The 17,762-nt window shown below is 23.2% G+C and overlaps 1 protein-coding gene across 1 annotated transcript; it reads left to right on the forward strand.

Moving 5' to 3' along the window:
- Positions 1 to 468: 468 nt before the first annotated feature.
- Positions 469 to 3,588, forward strand: LOC135924464 (uncharacterized). The gene is made up of 7 exons (XM_065459520.1): positions 469 to 600; positions 1,920 to 2,009; positions 2,264 to 2,356; positions 3,004 to 3,033; positions 3,100 to 3,132; positions 3,417 to 3,440; positions 3,515 to 3,588. The coding sequence occupies exons 1-7, from the start codon at positions 576 to 578 to the stop codon at positions 3,586 to 3,588; spliced, it is 369 nt and encodes a 122-aa protein (XP_065315592.1). The 5' UTR covers positions 469 to 575.
- The last annotated feature ends 14,174 nt before the right edge of the window (positions 3,589 to 17,762 follow it).

Here is a 17,762-nt window from a genome sequence, read left to right on the forward strand (position 1 = left end):
ATAGTCTAATGTGTATATATCTGAGCAATTAACACTATCTAAATCTGAGTATTCCAATATATCGCAACAATTGCTATTTTTTCTTAGAAATTTTTTTTTTATACCTGATCATTAAAAATTTAGAGAATTTATTATTTTTTTCTTAGCGTTCATTATTTATTTTGTGCATATATAAGCATACATTATCCATATCAAATTCATAACCTCAAAATTTACATTTTAATTCTATGGCAACACTTGAAATGAATTTGTATAATTAATAAAATATTAAAATAGTTTGTGTTTAAATAGTGAATGATAAGCGTGACTTAAAAATAGATATGATATAGATATTTTTTTACTTCTTGTACAATTTATTTCTGGATATTTTTAATTTTCAAAATAATTTTAATAATAATATTTTAATTTATTATCTACATGATGATAAGCCTTAATTCGTAATATTTTTAAATTAAATAAAGAAACAATTTAAAAAATAGCAAAGTTTCTACACAATTTAATTATTATTATTAGATTCCAATTCTATAATATTCGCCAATATATCGACTTACAGAACTAAACCAAGCTTACTCATAATGGTCTTTCCAAGAAGTTTAAAGGGTATGATTTTAAATGTAATGGTTTATTTCAATAAAAAAATTAATTATTTTATGGGTAAAATATTAAATAATTATTTAATGTGCCACATGGCACCACATGGCATGTCAAATTTACCAGATTAAGTAATAGATGAGAAGTTATTTGTCATTTGATTATTTTATTAAATTTTCCTATATTAATATGTCTAAAAACTTATTATAAATAATAAAATAAATACAATAATATATATTTATTATTGATAGCTATATTTTTTTATTCCATACCATTATAAATTTTTTGTTTACAAAACTTTATTTAAATGGCTGAAATCTTTATATTTATTAGATTATGATTTTAGCTGAATAGCAGACACAAATGTCTAAATCTCTTTCATTTTTAGCGCTAATTGTTTCAGATTTTGTAAAAAGATATATTTCTCATATATTGTACCTTATGTTTATTTAGTAACGGGATCCCCATATTTAAATATCGATCAAAAACAAATGAGACATTTCGCAATTACTAGACAATCTATTAAATTTGTTAGATGTTATTATTCATTCAGAAAATTTTCTAGGGTCTCAAATCATTATAAGAGCTAAACAGAAATGGTTTAAATGGCTAATAAAAGCTCATTAAATTGCATAGAAAAGAATTATTAAAATTTTATAAAAAAATATAAAAAATTTAAAATTAGATTGAAATTGTGTAATGTGCGTTGCGTACAAAGTTATAACTATAGTAAAAAAACGCATACACTAGATAAAGCATACCAAATGTTTCCTAATCGATATATTCAAGTTGTGCTAAGAATGGTCCATTTTATATGAGCACATATTGTGAAGATTAATTTTTATAAAAATTTACATTTGTAAATAATAAGTGTTCATCTTAACTTTAAAGATTAGTGTTTTGTATGTTAAATTTTATATTTATCTTCCTACCCCAAGAGTCTTGCTATCTTCAGAGTCTCAGAAAATAAAAAAAGTACTATCTTAAATTATACCTTTATAGCGCCCATAGTTGCTTGGGGTTTTTTTTTATTTTATAGTTTAATCATGTAAAAGATAGCATTAGGGTCTAAAGTTATTTAAAGAGTATAAGACTAAATTTCTTTTGCTATTTTAATATTTATTCATTAAGGTAATATGATATAGTAAATTAATTTTAAAAAATATATGGACTTTATTTTAAAATAAATAGAATATTTATTTTGTATACTTTATGTTTAGAATTATGGAACAACAAATTTTTGAAATACATAAAATTTCAACATACAATATATTTACCAAAATAAGTGGTCTATCTATGTTGTTAATAAAAAATTTTATTTTAATTAGAATCACTCAGAAATGGAAAAATGTCTAAACGGAATTGCAGTTTGACCTTAGTTGTGGTAGCTTATGATCAAAGATCTAACCAAACTGAAGGTTAGATAACATATTTTACCAAAAAGTGTTTTATACCATTTTGTGAATTTAACTTTAACTATCTGAAATAAAATCGTTTTAAAGCAGAGTAGGTATGGTTTAAAGTTTAAATTTTGAAAAAATATTGCTCAAATTAGTAAGATGAGGTGTTTATACAAATTGAATTAATCGAAATATTATTCTTGCAATATGATTTCCTATTAAAATAATTTTTTTTTAAATTCTTTAATTTTGATATTTTCAAAATCATTTAGAACGAAATATAACTTATATTATCTCATATAAAACGCCTCAAATGAATAGACCTAACGGTAAATACATAATCCACCAGAAAACTAGATCTAAAAGTAATATTTAATATAACAACATCAGAATTTGTTTTTTCATAATTAGAGTATAATAATATTTTTACAATTATTCAAATTAGTTTTATTTTCGAATTTATCCCAATAATCATTTTTATTTTATAATTCATATATAGCTTTTTTGAGATAATGATATATGACGTTAGTCTAACTGCTAAATAACGATTAATATTTATATTTAATATATAATAACGGAATCACGTCGTCGAGTACTATCTACTAGATATCACCCACGAAAGCATCTAATTAACCCAGAAGAATAATGATCAGTGCTAGATTCAAATCCAGAACAATCAAATTGTTATATATAGACTGAGCCGACTAGGCCACAAATTGTTCGAATGCATCAAAATTTTTTGTATATTAGGATAAAATTACAACGCCATCTAATATTTTAATGAAACACATAAAAAAAATTAAGAACTATCAACGTCATACATCATTACCCCCATTTTCATAATGACACATTGACTTTTCAAAGACAGAGTGATTTTTTTAAATTGTGTCCATTCGGATTTAAACCTATTCAATTTAAAAAAAAACATCATGAAATTGCAAAAGGCCAAAATGTGTTTATAAATAAAGAAACTATACGATTAAAAAAAGATATATAATATAATATGTAATAGGGCCAAGGGACATTCCTAAAGCGAATTTCGGTAAAATTTGATTATATTATTTAATATTAAACATTTTTTATTATGTACTTATTGCAAAAAATATAGAAAATTTAGAGGAATTTTTGCAAGGAATAGAAGGTATAAATATATACACCTATTTTTTATAAATTTTTGCTTTGATAATCTAAAGCAATTTGTTACTTATTAAAAATAGAAATATATAATAGGTTTTAGAATATGGAGTATGCTTTGCATATTTGTGATATTGATTATTTTATAATATTAGAATTTTAAATTTGTTATTTATTCAAGGAGAGCCTAATCTTGTCCATTTTCCTCAAGGTATTATATTTATCGATTTTTACAATAACATCCTTTATATTTACATAATATTTTTTACCATTCCCTATTTATATATGCAGAGTTGAATCCTGCTGCCATTGAAGGTTTTAACATATAATATTTTAATTAAGATTTTATTTTATTTACCATAATTTATATTTGCTTAATATAATTTTAGATTTTTTGCAGCTTATTCAAGATATTGGGGCCAATGATGCAGTAGGTTTATGGGCGATGTATTTTCTTTCATGAACATATTTCAAATCTCGTTTTAGATATGTTCTATTATTCTATATTTTGATTATACAGTGAAAAATATATAATATATTAATTAAAAACAAAAAAATTTAGACAAAGCATATTTATTAATCGATTAAAGAATATAATGAAAAATAAAAAGAATAAATAATGTTTAAAAATCAATTGTTTATTTATAAAATATATTTTAAGCAAAAATTAATTTTTAAAAAAATTTACAATTTATTAACTTTTTAAAACTCCAACTATTTTTTGTAAAACACTTATGGGATTTGTTATGAATAAAAAATCTTTCAAGAAATTTTAAATATTAATATTTGTTAGGATTTATTTTCTTTAATTTAAATTCAATTTATTTCGATAAAAATATGTTTATATATTTCATTTTATTATAAAATCATAATATATAAAATCATTCCATATGTTATTTGAATTCGAAGATCGACTGTGATAACACAACCCAGAATAATGCACCATTATAAGCTCCTTTAATTTTATAATGAATTCCTTCTCTGATTCCAAAAGAATACTAACAACATTTTTACTTTTCGAGGATGGGATCTTTATCCTCGGGAGACCCTATGCGTATTTCATCTGTCAGAATCTTTCCAGATCTTTTATTCGTCCAGTTAATATTTTTTATATATTCTTATTGTTGCCCAATTTTTAGGACTATCAAGTGGTAAATTTTTTACTAATGTCTTTTATCGTAAAAGTATTAGCCGTTAATAAGTCAATAATATTTCTTTCAATGATAGATGAATTTTTTTCCTTATTTCCTTTATTTTGAATAGTGCATTTACCGAAAATGTATATCGTCTTAATTTATGAACTGGCGCTGTAAACATTCCAATATATTTAGCCATATCTTTAACTTTCATTTGTTGATTTTCCGGTTAAGAAAACATTTTACTAACTATGTTGATTTTTTCCTTATTCCAATATTAATATATTTTTCTGGGTCTTGAAATAGTAGATCAGGTTTGGTAGTTTGTATTTACGTTAGAATTGATGATAATAAATTATTTAATATTCAAAGAAATTTTTTAGAAATAATTGTTTTTACATAAAATATATTTGATAAATAAACAATTAATTATTGTAACATTATTTACCCCTTCTATTTTTCATTATATTCTTTATTCGAATATTAAGCTCTGTTTAAAATTTTTGTTTCTAATTAATATATTACATATTTTTCTCTAAAATATAGATTTGATATTTTTAAAACTGTAATTTTCATAGGATCCCATTAATTTTATTGTATCTAAGGTAAAGAATATCCTTCGTGATATCCAGATCCAATTTCACAAATCAATTTTTAGACAATTTACAGAATATAGCAATTTATTATTTTAACCAAAAGCTTTGATACTTTTTGAAAAAAATTTATTAAGATAAACGAAAGAAATTTATTTATCTAGAACTAGTTTTATAATATAGTCAAACTGTCTAATTTGGGCCTCGTTGTGACCAAGAAATTTAACTATTATCAAATTATTTTTTTACTTCTAATTCATCAAAATCTTGAATAAAATTAGTGATGTTAACATAAATGTCTTATTTTTTCAACTTTAAATCAATTTTTAGGTGCGTTTTTATATCTTAAGAATCAGATTTTAACGAAAATGTATTTCAGCATGTTAATAGTAGGAGAGAGGTGGTATGACTCATCATTATTTTGTTTTTTCAAGAAGAGAATTTGGGTTTAATTGAACAAAATGAATATCAATAATCCTTAGAATTTATAATAAAATTTGAATAATTCTATCCATAATAATTTTGAGTGGTTTTTCTGGTTAGTTAAATGGTTTGTGTTAACTTGCTACATACTATGTATAACCATAAGCTATGTGTTAAATGACCATAATATATTATTTAAAAATTTTATTATAAAATATTAGAATATAAAATATTTGTAAAATAACCTATGTTAATCTTCATTTTTAAGTTTTTATCATTTAACACTAACTTATTTAATATTATCATAACAACTTAACATCAGACTCATCCAATTAATATAATTTTATAAAATATTATCTTAATTTATGTTTATTTATTGATATATTTACTGATTTTATAAATTATTACCTTAATTATCTATAAAATTAAAATGCTTATTTCAATAATTTATCCATTCATCAATTTATAAATTTGCGATGTATAATAACATAGAATTAATTTATTATATGTATATTATGAATACACAATAACAATGAAAACTATTTTATTAATTTTATAAATGAGAAACATATAATATATTTATTTACATAAATAAGCAACTAAATATATATTTATATAAGCCGATTCTTCATAATGCATGCATTTAATTCACTCTTACCTTTCCTTCCTTTTAAATATTCTTTTCTAATATAATGCACAGCCCCTCATTGTTCTTTTCTTTAGATTTAGGAAATTTTAACTCATATTTTCTTTCTAACAAATATTCTTATCTATAAATAATTTTTAGCATGAAATAAATAATCTTTATATAAATTTATTTAATTAAATTCCAACAGGTATTTATAATATATAATTAAAATCATTTAAAAACATATTTATATAATTAATAATCTATTTATATAATTATCTAAGAATAATTCGATATATTAATTTAATATAATTAAAAAATATTTTAACATATGTTATTTTATACTAAACCCTGTTTATGATATGCTAACTTGTATTATATATAATCATATAAATTTCCTCCTGGGTTCATATGAGAATATTACAAAGTCTCTATGTTTTTGCTTTGCACTTTTTAAAGTTTTTCTAGGAACATTAAATTTAATTAATACTGAAGGTGTGATATTTTTATTAACGATTTATATCATCAATTGCCATTGTAATTTATCATTTGCATTTTTATAAATGATATTTTACGCAAACTTTTCATTTCATAATAAATATATAAATATTGGCCAGTCAATACATCTTCATTATCATTAATTAAATTAAAAATGCTAGCTCTTATTTTTTTGTGAATAATAAATGCCTAAGGATAATATTTATCCAAAATATTAATAATCTAAATTAGTAATTATTTAATCAAACAAAAAAAGTTATGAATTTCAGATAATTTTGCTATTTACTTTTAAGTTATTATAATTTCTGCAAAAACTCTAAGGACCAACGAATTATATTATATTAAGTTCAATTTTTTATAATAAAATTATCTGATATTTATAAGGTAGATACTCTAAACATCCTGGAATACATTTCCTATAAAATCAAATTTTTTAAAATTATGCTTAAAATGGATTTAAAGTTAAAATATAACACATTGACCTAATATATACCTAAACTTTTACAAACAATTTATGAAATAGATGTATTTGTTTGCTTATTGGTTTTATTTATGGCGTATGAATATTGTGAACAGTTTCTTTTGAAATATTAGTCTTTTAGCACATTATATTTTAGGGTTATGATTTATAAATTTATTTACTATAATTTTTTTAATTATGGCTAACTTTTTATATGAATTTGTTATTTGAAAAAATAGTTTTAAAGAGATAAAAAAAATTTATAATATAAATAAATTAGAGTTGTTAAAGTAACTAGGTATTTAGTTAAGTTATTATATTTTGGAGTCATTTTGGTGAGGATGACAGATGACATTTAAAAATTCAGAAAGATGAAATAGAAATTGTACCATCTCTTCTACAACTATTACAAAACAAAGGGCCTAAATGTAAAAATAACTTGCTCAAGTTTCGAAAAATATTTTTGATTTCACAAGAGAAGGTTGGTTGTACAGGAAATATTAGTCTTAAATGTCGTCTCCCATGCCTTCTAAGTCATCTTAGAATTCCTAAACAGCCAATCTATCGTAACACATCTCTAAGATTAACACATAACTTGTCTTAAATAATTGTAGTAAGTTTTAGTTAAATGTATATGTAACATGATTATTTAAATTAATATTATATTGGAGCCCAATTTTGTTTGCTCAACAGCTGCTTCTTCTGGTTTAATTTATTCTGATTTAAAATATAATGTTGTTCTTATATTAATTTTTTAAATGGTTTGTTTATTATAGATAAATTTATTTATGGAGAGAAATGCGGATCTTTTAAAAAATTAATAAACCAATAATTAGGCCAAATTAGGCAGATTTGACTGAATATATAAAGTAGAATTCTTTATAAAAAATTTTGTTGACCTCAAAAAAGAAATTTAAAATGTTAAACAGCTTAATGACCAGTCCTAGAAATATTAAAGATGTTTTATTTTTTCAGGACTAAAATTTAGTACAATTATATACTCAAATTTTTACATTCAAAATATAAAATTTTAAATACTGTGTTTTTTATAGTCCAATACGGTAATTTGTTTCAATTTTATAGAATTTTAAAAAAAATAAAAAACTTTACTTCAAGCGGCATATCTGATTGATCCCGTAGGAACAGGTTCCATAATCTATAAAATTATATATATAGCCATACAATATTCATCACGACTTTTCATTATCTAAAAATTTATATAATTTGGATTTATCACAAGATTCGTCAAATTAATGGATATTTTCTTATTAATTTCAAAGAGGTATAGAAAGAGTTACATCATGTTATAACAAGTTTAATCAGATATCCAATTTTTCATTAAAATTTGACATGGGACAATTTACACTTACAAAGTGTAAACTTTGTATTACTTTTCTTTATTAGTGTAAAAAATGTATCAAATTGGAGCCAAGGTGAGCTTTACTCATCTTCATCTGAAGAATTTGTAGAATTGACATAATATTCTTTATAAAATAAATTAAAATATTAATAAAAATCAAAATTTACATTTCTTGATTAATTTAATATTAATTAGATTAACAAACTTGACTAACAAAGAAAATTTAAAATAAAAATAAATAAATTTGGAGGTTGTTGTGAATTAAAAACTCGGCTTAAATTATATGTAAAATTTAAAAAATAAATAAACATATATATAATACAATAAAATATGTTCTTTTCCATATTTTTTAGGCGTTAAAATATAAGGCTTTTTTTTCGTTAATTTACAGCACTAGTATAAAATATTCTTAAATTTATTATAAATTTTTCAAACTTTATGCGCTACTCAAAAAAAGAAACGCGTTACCGTGCATCGTTACCCTTAGAGAATAACGAAGGCGTTCCTTTTCTTCAGAAATATAAGGCTTTTTTTTCGTTAATTTACAGCACTAGTATAAAATATTCTTAAATATATTATAAATTTTTCAAAAGAATTCGGGAAGGCTTTCACTTATTTTTATTTCAAAATTTTTGTTGCATAATATTAACAATATTTTTCTTTGTATATTGAAACAGACGGAATTGAAAGTAAATCTATATAAAATATATTTTGAGCTTTTCAAATTTAAATTGACTCGGTTTAACATTTCACATTTTAACGTTTAAAATTCCTGGTTTCATAAAATTTAAAATTTAAATAATGTTATTTAAAAATCCCTTTAAAAAATTAATCAATCAAATTTCCTGATTTCACAGTTTTTTAATTTTTCAATATTATAACAATAGATTTGTACATTGTTAATTGAAAGATATATGGAGTAATCAAAAACTCACCTACGTTTATGAAACATACTTAATATTTATTAATGAATGCAACAAATGTCAAACTTATGATGAGGGTATGACATCATAGCACCCTTTATAATATTAACAAATATTGGCCGACAAACAGTTGATTAATACATTATCTACAAAATTTGAATAAAAAAATTATTAAAAGTAATAATAATCTAAACATGAACTTATTTGAAAAAGAGAATATTAATTTACCACTTTATTTCTAATTTAGTAAGAAGGATTTAGCAATTTCCTTTTATTCTTGAAAGCTAGATAAGTCCAAAATTTATTTGTTAGCCCGAACTCCTTATATTTACATCCGAGCTCATCTCGATAAATGTATAATTAAAAAGCTATTTAAATAATAATCAAATATATTTATTATCCTTTTATTTTAAATTAAAAAAAAATAGAAAACATTATTTTCTAAATTGAAATTTTAAACCATACACCATCCCTTATATATAAGTCCCGAGCTTTAGACCGATTTGCAGGATTCTAATCAATATTTTTAACAATATGTTAATTTTATTTCAGATGCTCAAAAAAATTTCTTTTTCAAAAATAATTTTATATTTTATTTTACTTATTTATATTATCAAAAAGTGGCCGAAGAAATTATTTCAAGTAAGATTATCTGTTTTATAAAGACTCCTATTTAGTCGCTGAGAAATTTTTTTTACTAAACGGTTTGAATTCTCTGCAAACATATTGAATGCTTGGATAAAAAACTAAATTGCCCGTAAAAGATAATAATTGATAAAATATAAAACTTGAAACGATTAAATTTCTTCAGGTTCACCATAAACAAAAACTATTAGTTAATAATGCTTATTTTTATAAAGCAAAATCTTTATAAATGTTCCTCCTCCCGGCATAATAACCCTAGTCTGTAACACACTAATACTATCTCATTGTGTTTTTTGTAGAAAATAATCCACAATAATGGTTAAAAATTCTACTCTCATGAATGCCAAATACACCATAAAGGAATCAACTATATTATAAGCTTTCTAAAAAGCTAGCAACCCTTCCCTCGAACCAGATAGTTTCCTCAATGATAATTTAAAAGAGGGGTGTTATTTTAATACCTTGTACTAATGGTGTTCCCTAGCCTAGCTCTTGAACTAAACTTATATTCATTTTCAACTATCAAATTTAAAAATTCCCAGTGGTATATCAGGCTAGCAAACAAACCTTAAATAAACAAATACTTGACCTTTCAAATTCAATTTTCATGCCCATCGGGAGAAAATTACCTTAGGGAACCTGAGATCTAAAAGAGAGATTTTATCTTCTATTTAGTTATCTTCACTCGTCCCTTCACATGCTTTTTTAATCAGAGAATTTTCTTTTAAAAACAATTTTTTTTTTTGAAAATGCGACCTGTTAATTTATTTTTGTTAATTTGAATTATGTTGATTGTGAAATTTACAACCAATAAATAAATGTTGAATGATTTATTATATTGTTTTAGACCCCTTATTTAGCATGAATTTGTTGCGAAGAAACAAAAATACTGTCTATGTTGTAAATTTTGCCGTGAATTCGCTCTAAATGTTAATGAGGGGGTGATTAATTTAAATGAAAATTATTCCAACGATTTATTTTAAAAAAATATTTTTTGTAAAATGGCCAATCCAGGATTTTTTATTTTTCTAAAAACCTGATACGAGTTTTTAAAATAGTACCATTTTTAACCCGTTTATGGGTCTACCCCTAGCTTTAATTTAAGACCCATGTGAATTTATTATATCGTAACTCCCACCCCAGATTTCTGTTTATGTTTAAATATTGTGATACCCCCCTCCCCACTCTTTCTTCACAAATATCCAAATATTCAAAATGACTATTGACACTCCAATCGATATTATATTTTTTTCAGTTAAAATCTGACGCAAGATATTTTGTTTAAATATTTTTTTTATATTTAACTTTCCTCATAATTATAATTATGCGGATGATTAACAAAACGCAAGATTTTTTAATTTTAAGATGTCGAAATATTATGTTGGAATTTTTATCCCCTTCTCACTTCCTTTTCCAGGCTTACCTTGATAACTTAGAGTTGAGTAGCAATGTAAATGGAAGAATTTATTAGATATATTAAAAAATTTTAAACCCCGTATCCGCCCCACCAGCCACTCAGACTAACCACTTAATATATAGATGTTAACGATGAATTCAATATATTTGTTTATTCAGTTAATACTATTGTCGAAATGATTTTTTATACAAAAATTTTAACATCTCTATTCCTGCAAATTTATGACTTAAACCCTAGAACCTAGTTTTCAATTATTTAAAACTTTTTATTTCAAAAAAGATTAATCCCTTTTAAATCCATAAATACATTAATGTTTGTTTCATGATACACCGTCTTTAACAATCTTCTCATAAAAAAATAATTGTCTTTCTTTTTTCTATGATGAAATAAATAAAATACATAAGTAAAAGTCAGTAAAATTACAACATTAGCTTTACCATATCTATTTCGAAATACATTTATAAGATTTTAAACCCCCTTTCATATAATAGATCCAATGGCCTAGAGTGATGAATTATTTTAATGATTCCTTAATTTTTCTATTAATGCCATTGTCGAAAAGAGATATTAGGTTTCAGTTGATACCAATCTCTGGATGTTTTTTGACGAAGCTTTTAATATTCCTCCCTTCATGGAACAATTAAAGAAAAAAAAATTTGGAGGATTTCAGTTTTTTTCCAATCGAAATAATATGTCTTTATAAAAATAAAAACTCACTATTATATTTTAATTTAAAAAAAATATAAAATTAAAGGAAAAATAAGATAGAAATAAAGAAAAGAAACAAAATAAAAAAATGACAAAAAGAAAAGAAATTAAGAAAATATTAAATTATTTTCTATATATTACGAAAGTTTTAAGCAAAATGTTATATCAGAATTTAAAAAATAGAAAATTAGGGATAATTTTTTATAATAAAATTAAATATATTTTATAATTATTTTAAAGTGTTACTAGAACCTGAGGCCGGTAAAAATATTTTTAATAAAATAAAATAGTTTAATAATATTTTTAACAAGAAATAGAAGAAGTTGCTCCAGGTAAAAATGTTTGCTAAAAACACATTTCATACTTGTTTTTAAAATCAACAAAAATATTGATTTCAATACATTTTAAAACTTATATGAAGTTTTGCAAAGTAGCCTATTCGGTAGGTTAAAGATTTTAGCCCAGATTTTTTGGCGGAGCGGGCTCAAATTCTTTTGTCAGACATGTTATAGTTTTGAAAACAATTTGCCCCTTCTTAAAATTTTATAAAAAATTAGAGATTTGCCAGGCTTTGTCTACATTTTATGTTAAAATTGTTATTGCCCAGCCCTAAAGTTTATTATACACAAATGACCTGGCTGGCCCGTAAAATCTTTTAACCGGCAGGGCTTTTAGACTTCCGGAGGGGCCAAGCACGGGGTTCGCAGATCTCTAGCTTATATTATAAAGGTTTCCATATAATTAACATATTTAAAATTTTCCGTTTCTTGGAAAATTCTTGCATTTGTTACAAGTCTATGAACATTCATTCATAACTTTTGAGATGGCTCAGCATCTACAAGTTGGGTTCCTGATCAGTAATGCCATATATTTGCTGCTTAATTTTAGTTGAAACCCAGCTGTACTTCTATATCGTTAATGTAAATTATATTAAAATTTTCATCTTTCACTTTTAATAGTTTTGAAATGTGCCTCTTTAGACCCGGTTATATTTTAATATATTCCCGAAAAACTTCACATTTATTACAAAAAAAATTTAATAGTTTTGATAACTTTCTAATTTTTTTTACCCTTCAATTCAAGGAGATATTATTTATTTGATTGGTCAAAATATTTGCTCTCTAACAACAATTGGGAACCGGCTCAAACCGGGACCAGCCTAAGACAATGTTAAGTTTGAAGCGTGTAAATTAACCAACAATATTAGCAGAAATAAGAAGCTAGTGGACTTAAAAATGTATATAACAACTAGTAGCGAAAGAAAGATGATAAGATAGATAAAAAATGAAAAGAAATAAAATTTTAAAAATAATTAAATAATTAATATATTTGTTTTAAGTGCTAGCAGAAATTCTTCCAGGTAATAATATGTATTTATAAGATGTATGTTAAAAAAAAATATTTAACACAAATAAATAAAAAGATTTTTATAATAGAAATAGGAAAAATGAAAGAAATAAAAGATAAGAAAGAAAAGAAATAGAACATAATAAATGAAAGAAATAAATAAATAAAACAGAATAAAAATATATAATATTAAACATTGGATTGCAAAAATTCTTTTCCAAAATCAAATAAGTTTTTTTATTAGCATTGTTTTATCAAAAATTTTATGCAGCAAAAATACTTATTCATAATTTTATATAAACCTTAAGGATTTTCCATCTTAAACTTATCATTCTTTTCTATAATTAATAATGTTGATAAAATTAAAATAGAGATAACTTATAAAGGAACATTTACAACGAGTTTCATAAGTTATATATTAGTGCTGATTATTGTTATATATTCACGAATAAAAGCAAGCCTAGATTTGATATAAGACGACATTTTTATTTTTCAATCATATTAGTAGAGTAAATAGCAACTTTTATTATACCATTAGATAATGATTTGATGCATTTTATGCACTCACCTAATCAATCATCTCCCTTTACTATCAAAGGAAGATTACAGATAATCCTGGAAAAAAAATTTTAATTCATTTTTCTTGTATTAATTCTTTTATTCTTTATTATATTATATCTGATTAGTAACTAAGGGTTTAGCTTTATTTTTCCTTGTCCACTTCAATTTTTTTGGAATAAGCAACCAATATTACAAATGCCTCATTTCTAGTATAAAGATTTTTAATAAATTTATATTATTTTAATTATAATTTCTAATGTTTATTTCTGGGAGAGATGATGAATTATTGGTTTAAGCTTGACAAAAGTAAGTTATCAGCAAAGGGTTTAAATTATAGAAGCTTCAATGTATTTTTTCCAGCAAAGTTCACTTTTTTTAAAGTAATGATGAGCATGCTATATATCTTAGAATTTGTAGAATACCAAATCTACTTTATAAATTCAGAAAATTTTGTTGTAAACATTTCAACCATTCTTAATTTACAATAATTTTTTCTCAAATTTAAAATAAATTAAAGGTTCTTAATGAGAATAACTAAATTTATAGGGTAGATATATATAACCTACACATGTTTGATTACATTTCCAGCAAAAATTTACTTTTCAAATTTTAAAATAACATACACAGTTTTCAAAAATTATCACAGTGTTAGTGCTGAAAACAAACACATAATGTTTTGATCAGTGGAAATTAGATTATCCAATATTAAATAAATTTATAATATATACAAGCTTTTATTAATAAGTGGTAGAGGAAATTGCACCAGGTAAGAATATGTTTCATAAAAATAATAATTATAATTCATCAAAAGACATAACTCATTAATGCAGGCACAATTTACACACTGTATTTTTTTAAATTTTACATCTTTATTAATTAAAAAATCAAAAAAGAAATATAATCCTGATATTTAGCTAACAATATTTGGTTATTGGTGTAGGATGTAGGCAGTTAGTAAGACGTTATAATTATGTAAATTTTATACCTATCCTTTATGCCTTATTTTAAAATAAATGAATGTAATTTTTAATTTGCATGAACTGTTTTAAATTAACAGTTAATTTTAAAAAAATCCAAATGAGTTAATCAGTGTTCGCTCGATCCAGATCACCAACAATACTTGTAAGACACTGTTTAATAATGATATTGAAGATTAAACGAAAATAATAATATTATGATAAAGAGAAATTTATTTCAATTTATTTATGCTAGGGATAATATATTAATAATTACCATAATTGCCGTCTTAACAAAAAGTTTATTGTTTTCAGAATTTAATTGGAAAAAAACCAGTATTTTTAATCATACCGTTTTGTCATTGCTACATGTAGCTAGTAACAAAGCATATCAATTTAATATGCCTTATTAGGATTGTAAAGCTTAGAAATTTATTTAAAAAGTTTAAATTTTTTGCAATAAGTATGTAATATTATTTTAACTTAAAGAATAAAAAAGCTATTTAAAAATATTTTTAATTATTAATCTACTAACAAAAAAACAAAATTTTAAGACACCAAAAATATTTATGTGGTCGTTCAAAATTATTCTAGTCCTCTTCTTAGAGTATCCTCCTTTTAATTTTTCTTAATTCGCTTATTCAGTCTATTCTGTAATATTATAATTTTAAAATCATTCATTCGATAATAATAATTTCCCTAATAATATATTTTAACATATTATATATTTTTTTAATCAACCTTTTTCATTTTAAAATATTTTAACAATTATTACTATTTTTTGGTTATATTGTTTTAAAAAGATATTTTTTATAGATCTTATACTTGTAAAATTAAGAAACTAATAAATTTTTTTGGAAAGTAATTAGTAATAATTATATTTTAATTTTAGGTAATTGAAATTGTAATAAATTTCTTTTTTAAATAACCAACCCTTTTTCAAAATTTAAAAAAATAAATAAGAATGAATATCAGAGACCTGCAGAGGTACCATTTGCACAGCCCGGCCCGGCCCGGTTTTAAATTTTTTAGGCCCGACCCGGCCCGGATATTTTTAAAAAAATTTTTTACGGCCCGGCCCGGATTTAAAAATTTAAGGCCCGGCCCGGATTTAAAAAATTAAGGGCCGGCCCGGATATTTTTTTAAAAAAAATTTCAGGCCCAGGAATTTTTTAAAATTATATTCGACCTGGTATATACAAAAATTCACCTATGAGGTATTTTACCATATTTTTCAGCGAGTTTTATCGCTTATTATTTAAAAAATACATGTAAAAAGCTAATATTTTGAGAATATTATATTGAATTTATAAAAATTATAAAACTGTTATTTATAAAAATGGATATTTTGAGCATATACTATATTTTATATTGCATTTATAAAAATAAAACTAATATTCATAAAAATGGTAATAATATTTTTAGCATATACTATATTTTATATTGCATTTAAAAAAAATAAAACTAATATTTAATTTATAAAAATGTATTATATTTTGAGAATATAATATATTGTATTTAATTTACTATTTAATTTATAAAATAAAAATAAATCGCTATTTAAAAAAATGCATGTATAATAAATAGTATTTTGAATATAATCTAATTGCACAATATTAATATAATTTATTTTATATTATAAATTTTTAACAAAAGAAGATAAAAAAGAATAATGAAAAATGTTGGATAAAAAGAATAATGAAAAATGTTGGATTAAAAACTTTCATGACTCAAGGTAAATATAATAAATGCAATAAATATTTGACAGTTTGCAAAGTAAAAAACCAGCATGATTGACGAAACCCTATACTCAAGAAAAATATTAAAAATTCACAAATTATCATGAAGAAAGAGAAGCATAACTACCTTTTCAGGTTGAAGATTACTTCTTCTTTCTTCAAGAATTCTTCCAGTAGTGGAAAAATTCCGCTCACAGCTTGCACTTGAAGCAGGAATGCTTTGATGAGCCGCCCACCACTCTAACAAATTATCCACCTTAAATGTTTCATCTATTTTTTTATTTATGTAATTATAATATTCATCATCGGGTATTGACATATTGCCAGAATTACAACGCCCCATTTGTCATAAAACGATTCAGTTTGTTTAACAACAGTCGTAATTTGACTGGTGGATGGTATTTCATTTACTTCCTGAGCCTCTTGTAATTTAATATAATCTTTTATATAGTTTTCCGTCATCTTGCGATCTGTCCTTGACTACATACATAATTGCTTAAATTTGGGACAGAGAAAAAGAGAAATAAAATGATACTTGTGTAAAACAAATTTTTTAATTAAAAAATGCTTTATATTAAGTAAAATCAATTTTATTTCTCAATTTTCGCTTTGAAAGGTATTACAAACTTCAAGAAGTGATATTCCTTTATTTGATTATTTCGGTAAAATATATTCTAAAAATTTAGATATGAATTATAAAAAAATATATTAATAATACTTGAATATTAGGGCTTATTTAAGATATTCCTTTATTTGATTGTTTTGGTAAAATATGTTGTAAAAATTTAGATATGAATTATAAAAAAATATATTAATACTTTGAATAAATTTGCAGGAAATTAATAATTAGATCGATCTGTGGGTGTTAGGTAGTATTAACCATCACCCAATATATTATTTTAATCATAACTGTAATATAATATAATCTTATAACCCTTAACTCATAATGTAAAAATTTTTATAAAAAATATTAAGGCCCGTCCCGGGTTTAACAATCTTAGGCCCGGCCCGGATATATTTTAAAAAAAATTTTTTAGGCCAGGCCTGGATATGTTAAAAAAAATTTTTTTAGGCCCGGCCCTGCCTGGGTATATTTAAAAAAGGCCGGGCCTGCAGGTCTCTGATGAATATTAAGCAAAATTAATTTTAATTATTCTTTTATAACAAGTAATATGAGAAATAATTCCAGATAAGAATATTAATTATAAAAAATAGTTTATATTTTAATAAAAATATGTGCCGT

The sequence above is a fragment of the Gordionus sp. m RMFG-2023 genome, chromosome 2 (genome assembly GCF_954871325.1).
Source record: "Gordionus sp. m RMFG-2023 chromosome 2, tfGorSpeb1-WG-v2, whole genome shotgun sequence".
Classification (NCBI taxonomy): Eukaryota; Metazoa; Nematomorpha; class Gordioida; order Chordodea; family Parachordodidae; genus Gordionus; species Gordionus sp. m RMFG-2023.

Excerpts from the sequence above, each read along its gene's own strand:
- LOC135924464 (XM_065459520.1), top strand. The coding sequence starts at position 576 with ATGGTCTTTCCAAGAAGTTTAAAGG. Across the intron at positions 2,010-2,263 it reads AAGATCTAACCAAACTGAAG|AACGAAATATAACTTATATT; the intron begins GTTAGATAACAT and ends AAAATCATTTAG. Across the intron at positions 3,441-3,514 it reads GAATCCTGCTGCCATTGAAG|ATTTTTTGCAGCTTATTCAA; the intron begins GTTTTAACATAT and ends ATATAATTTTAG.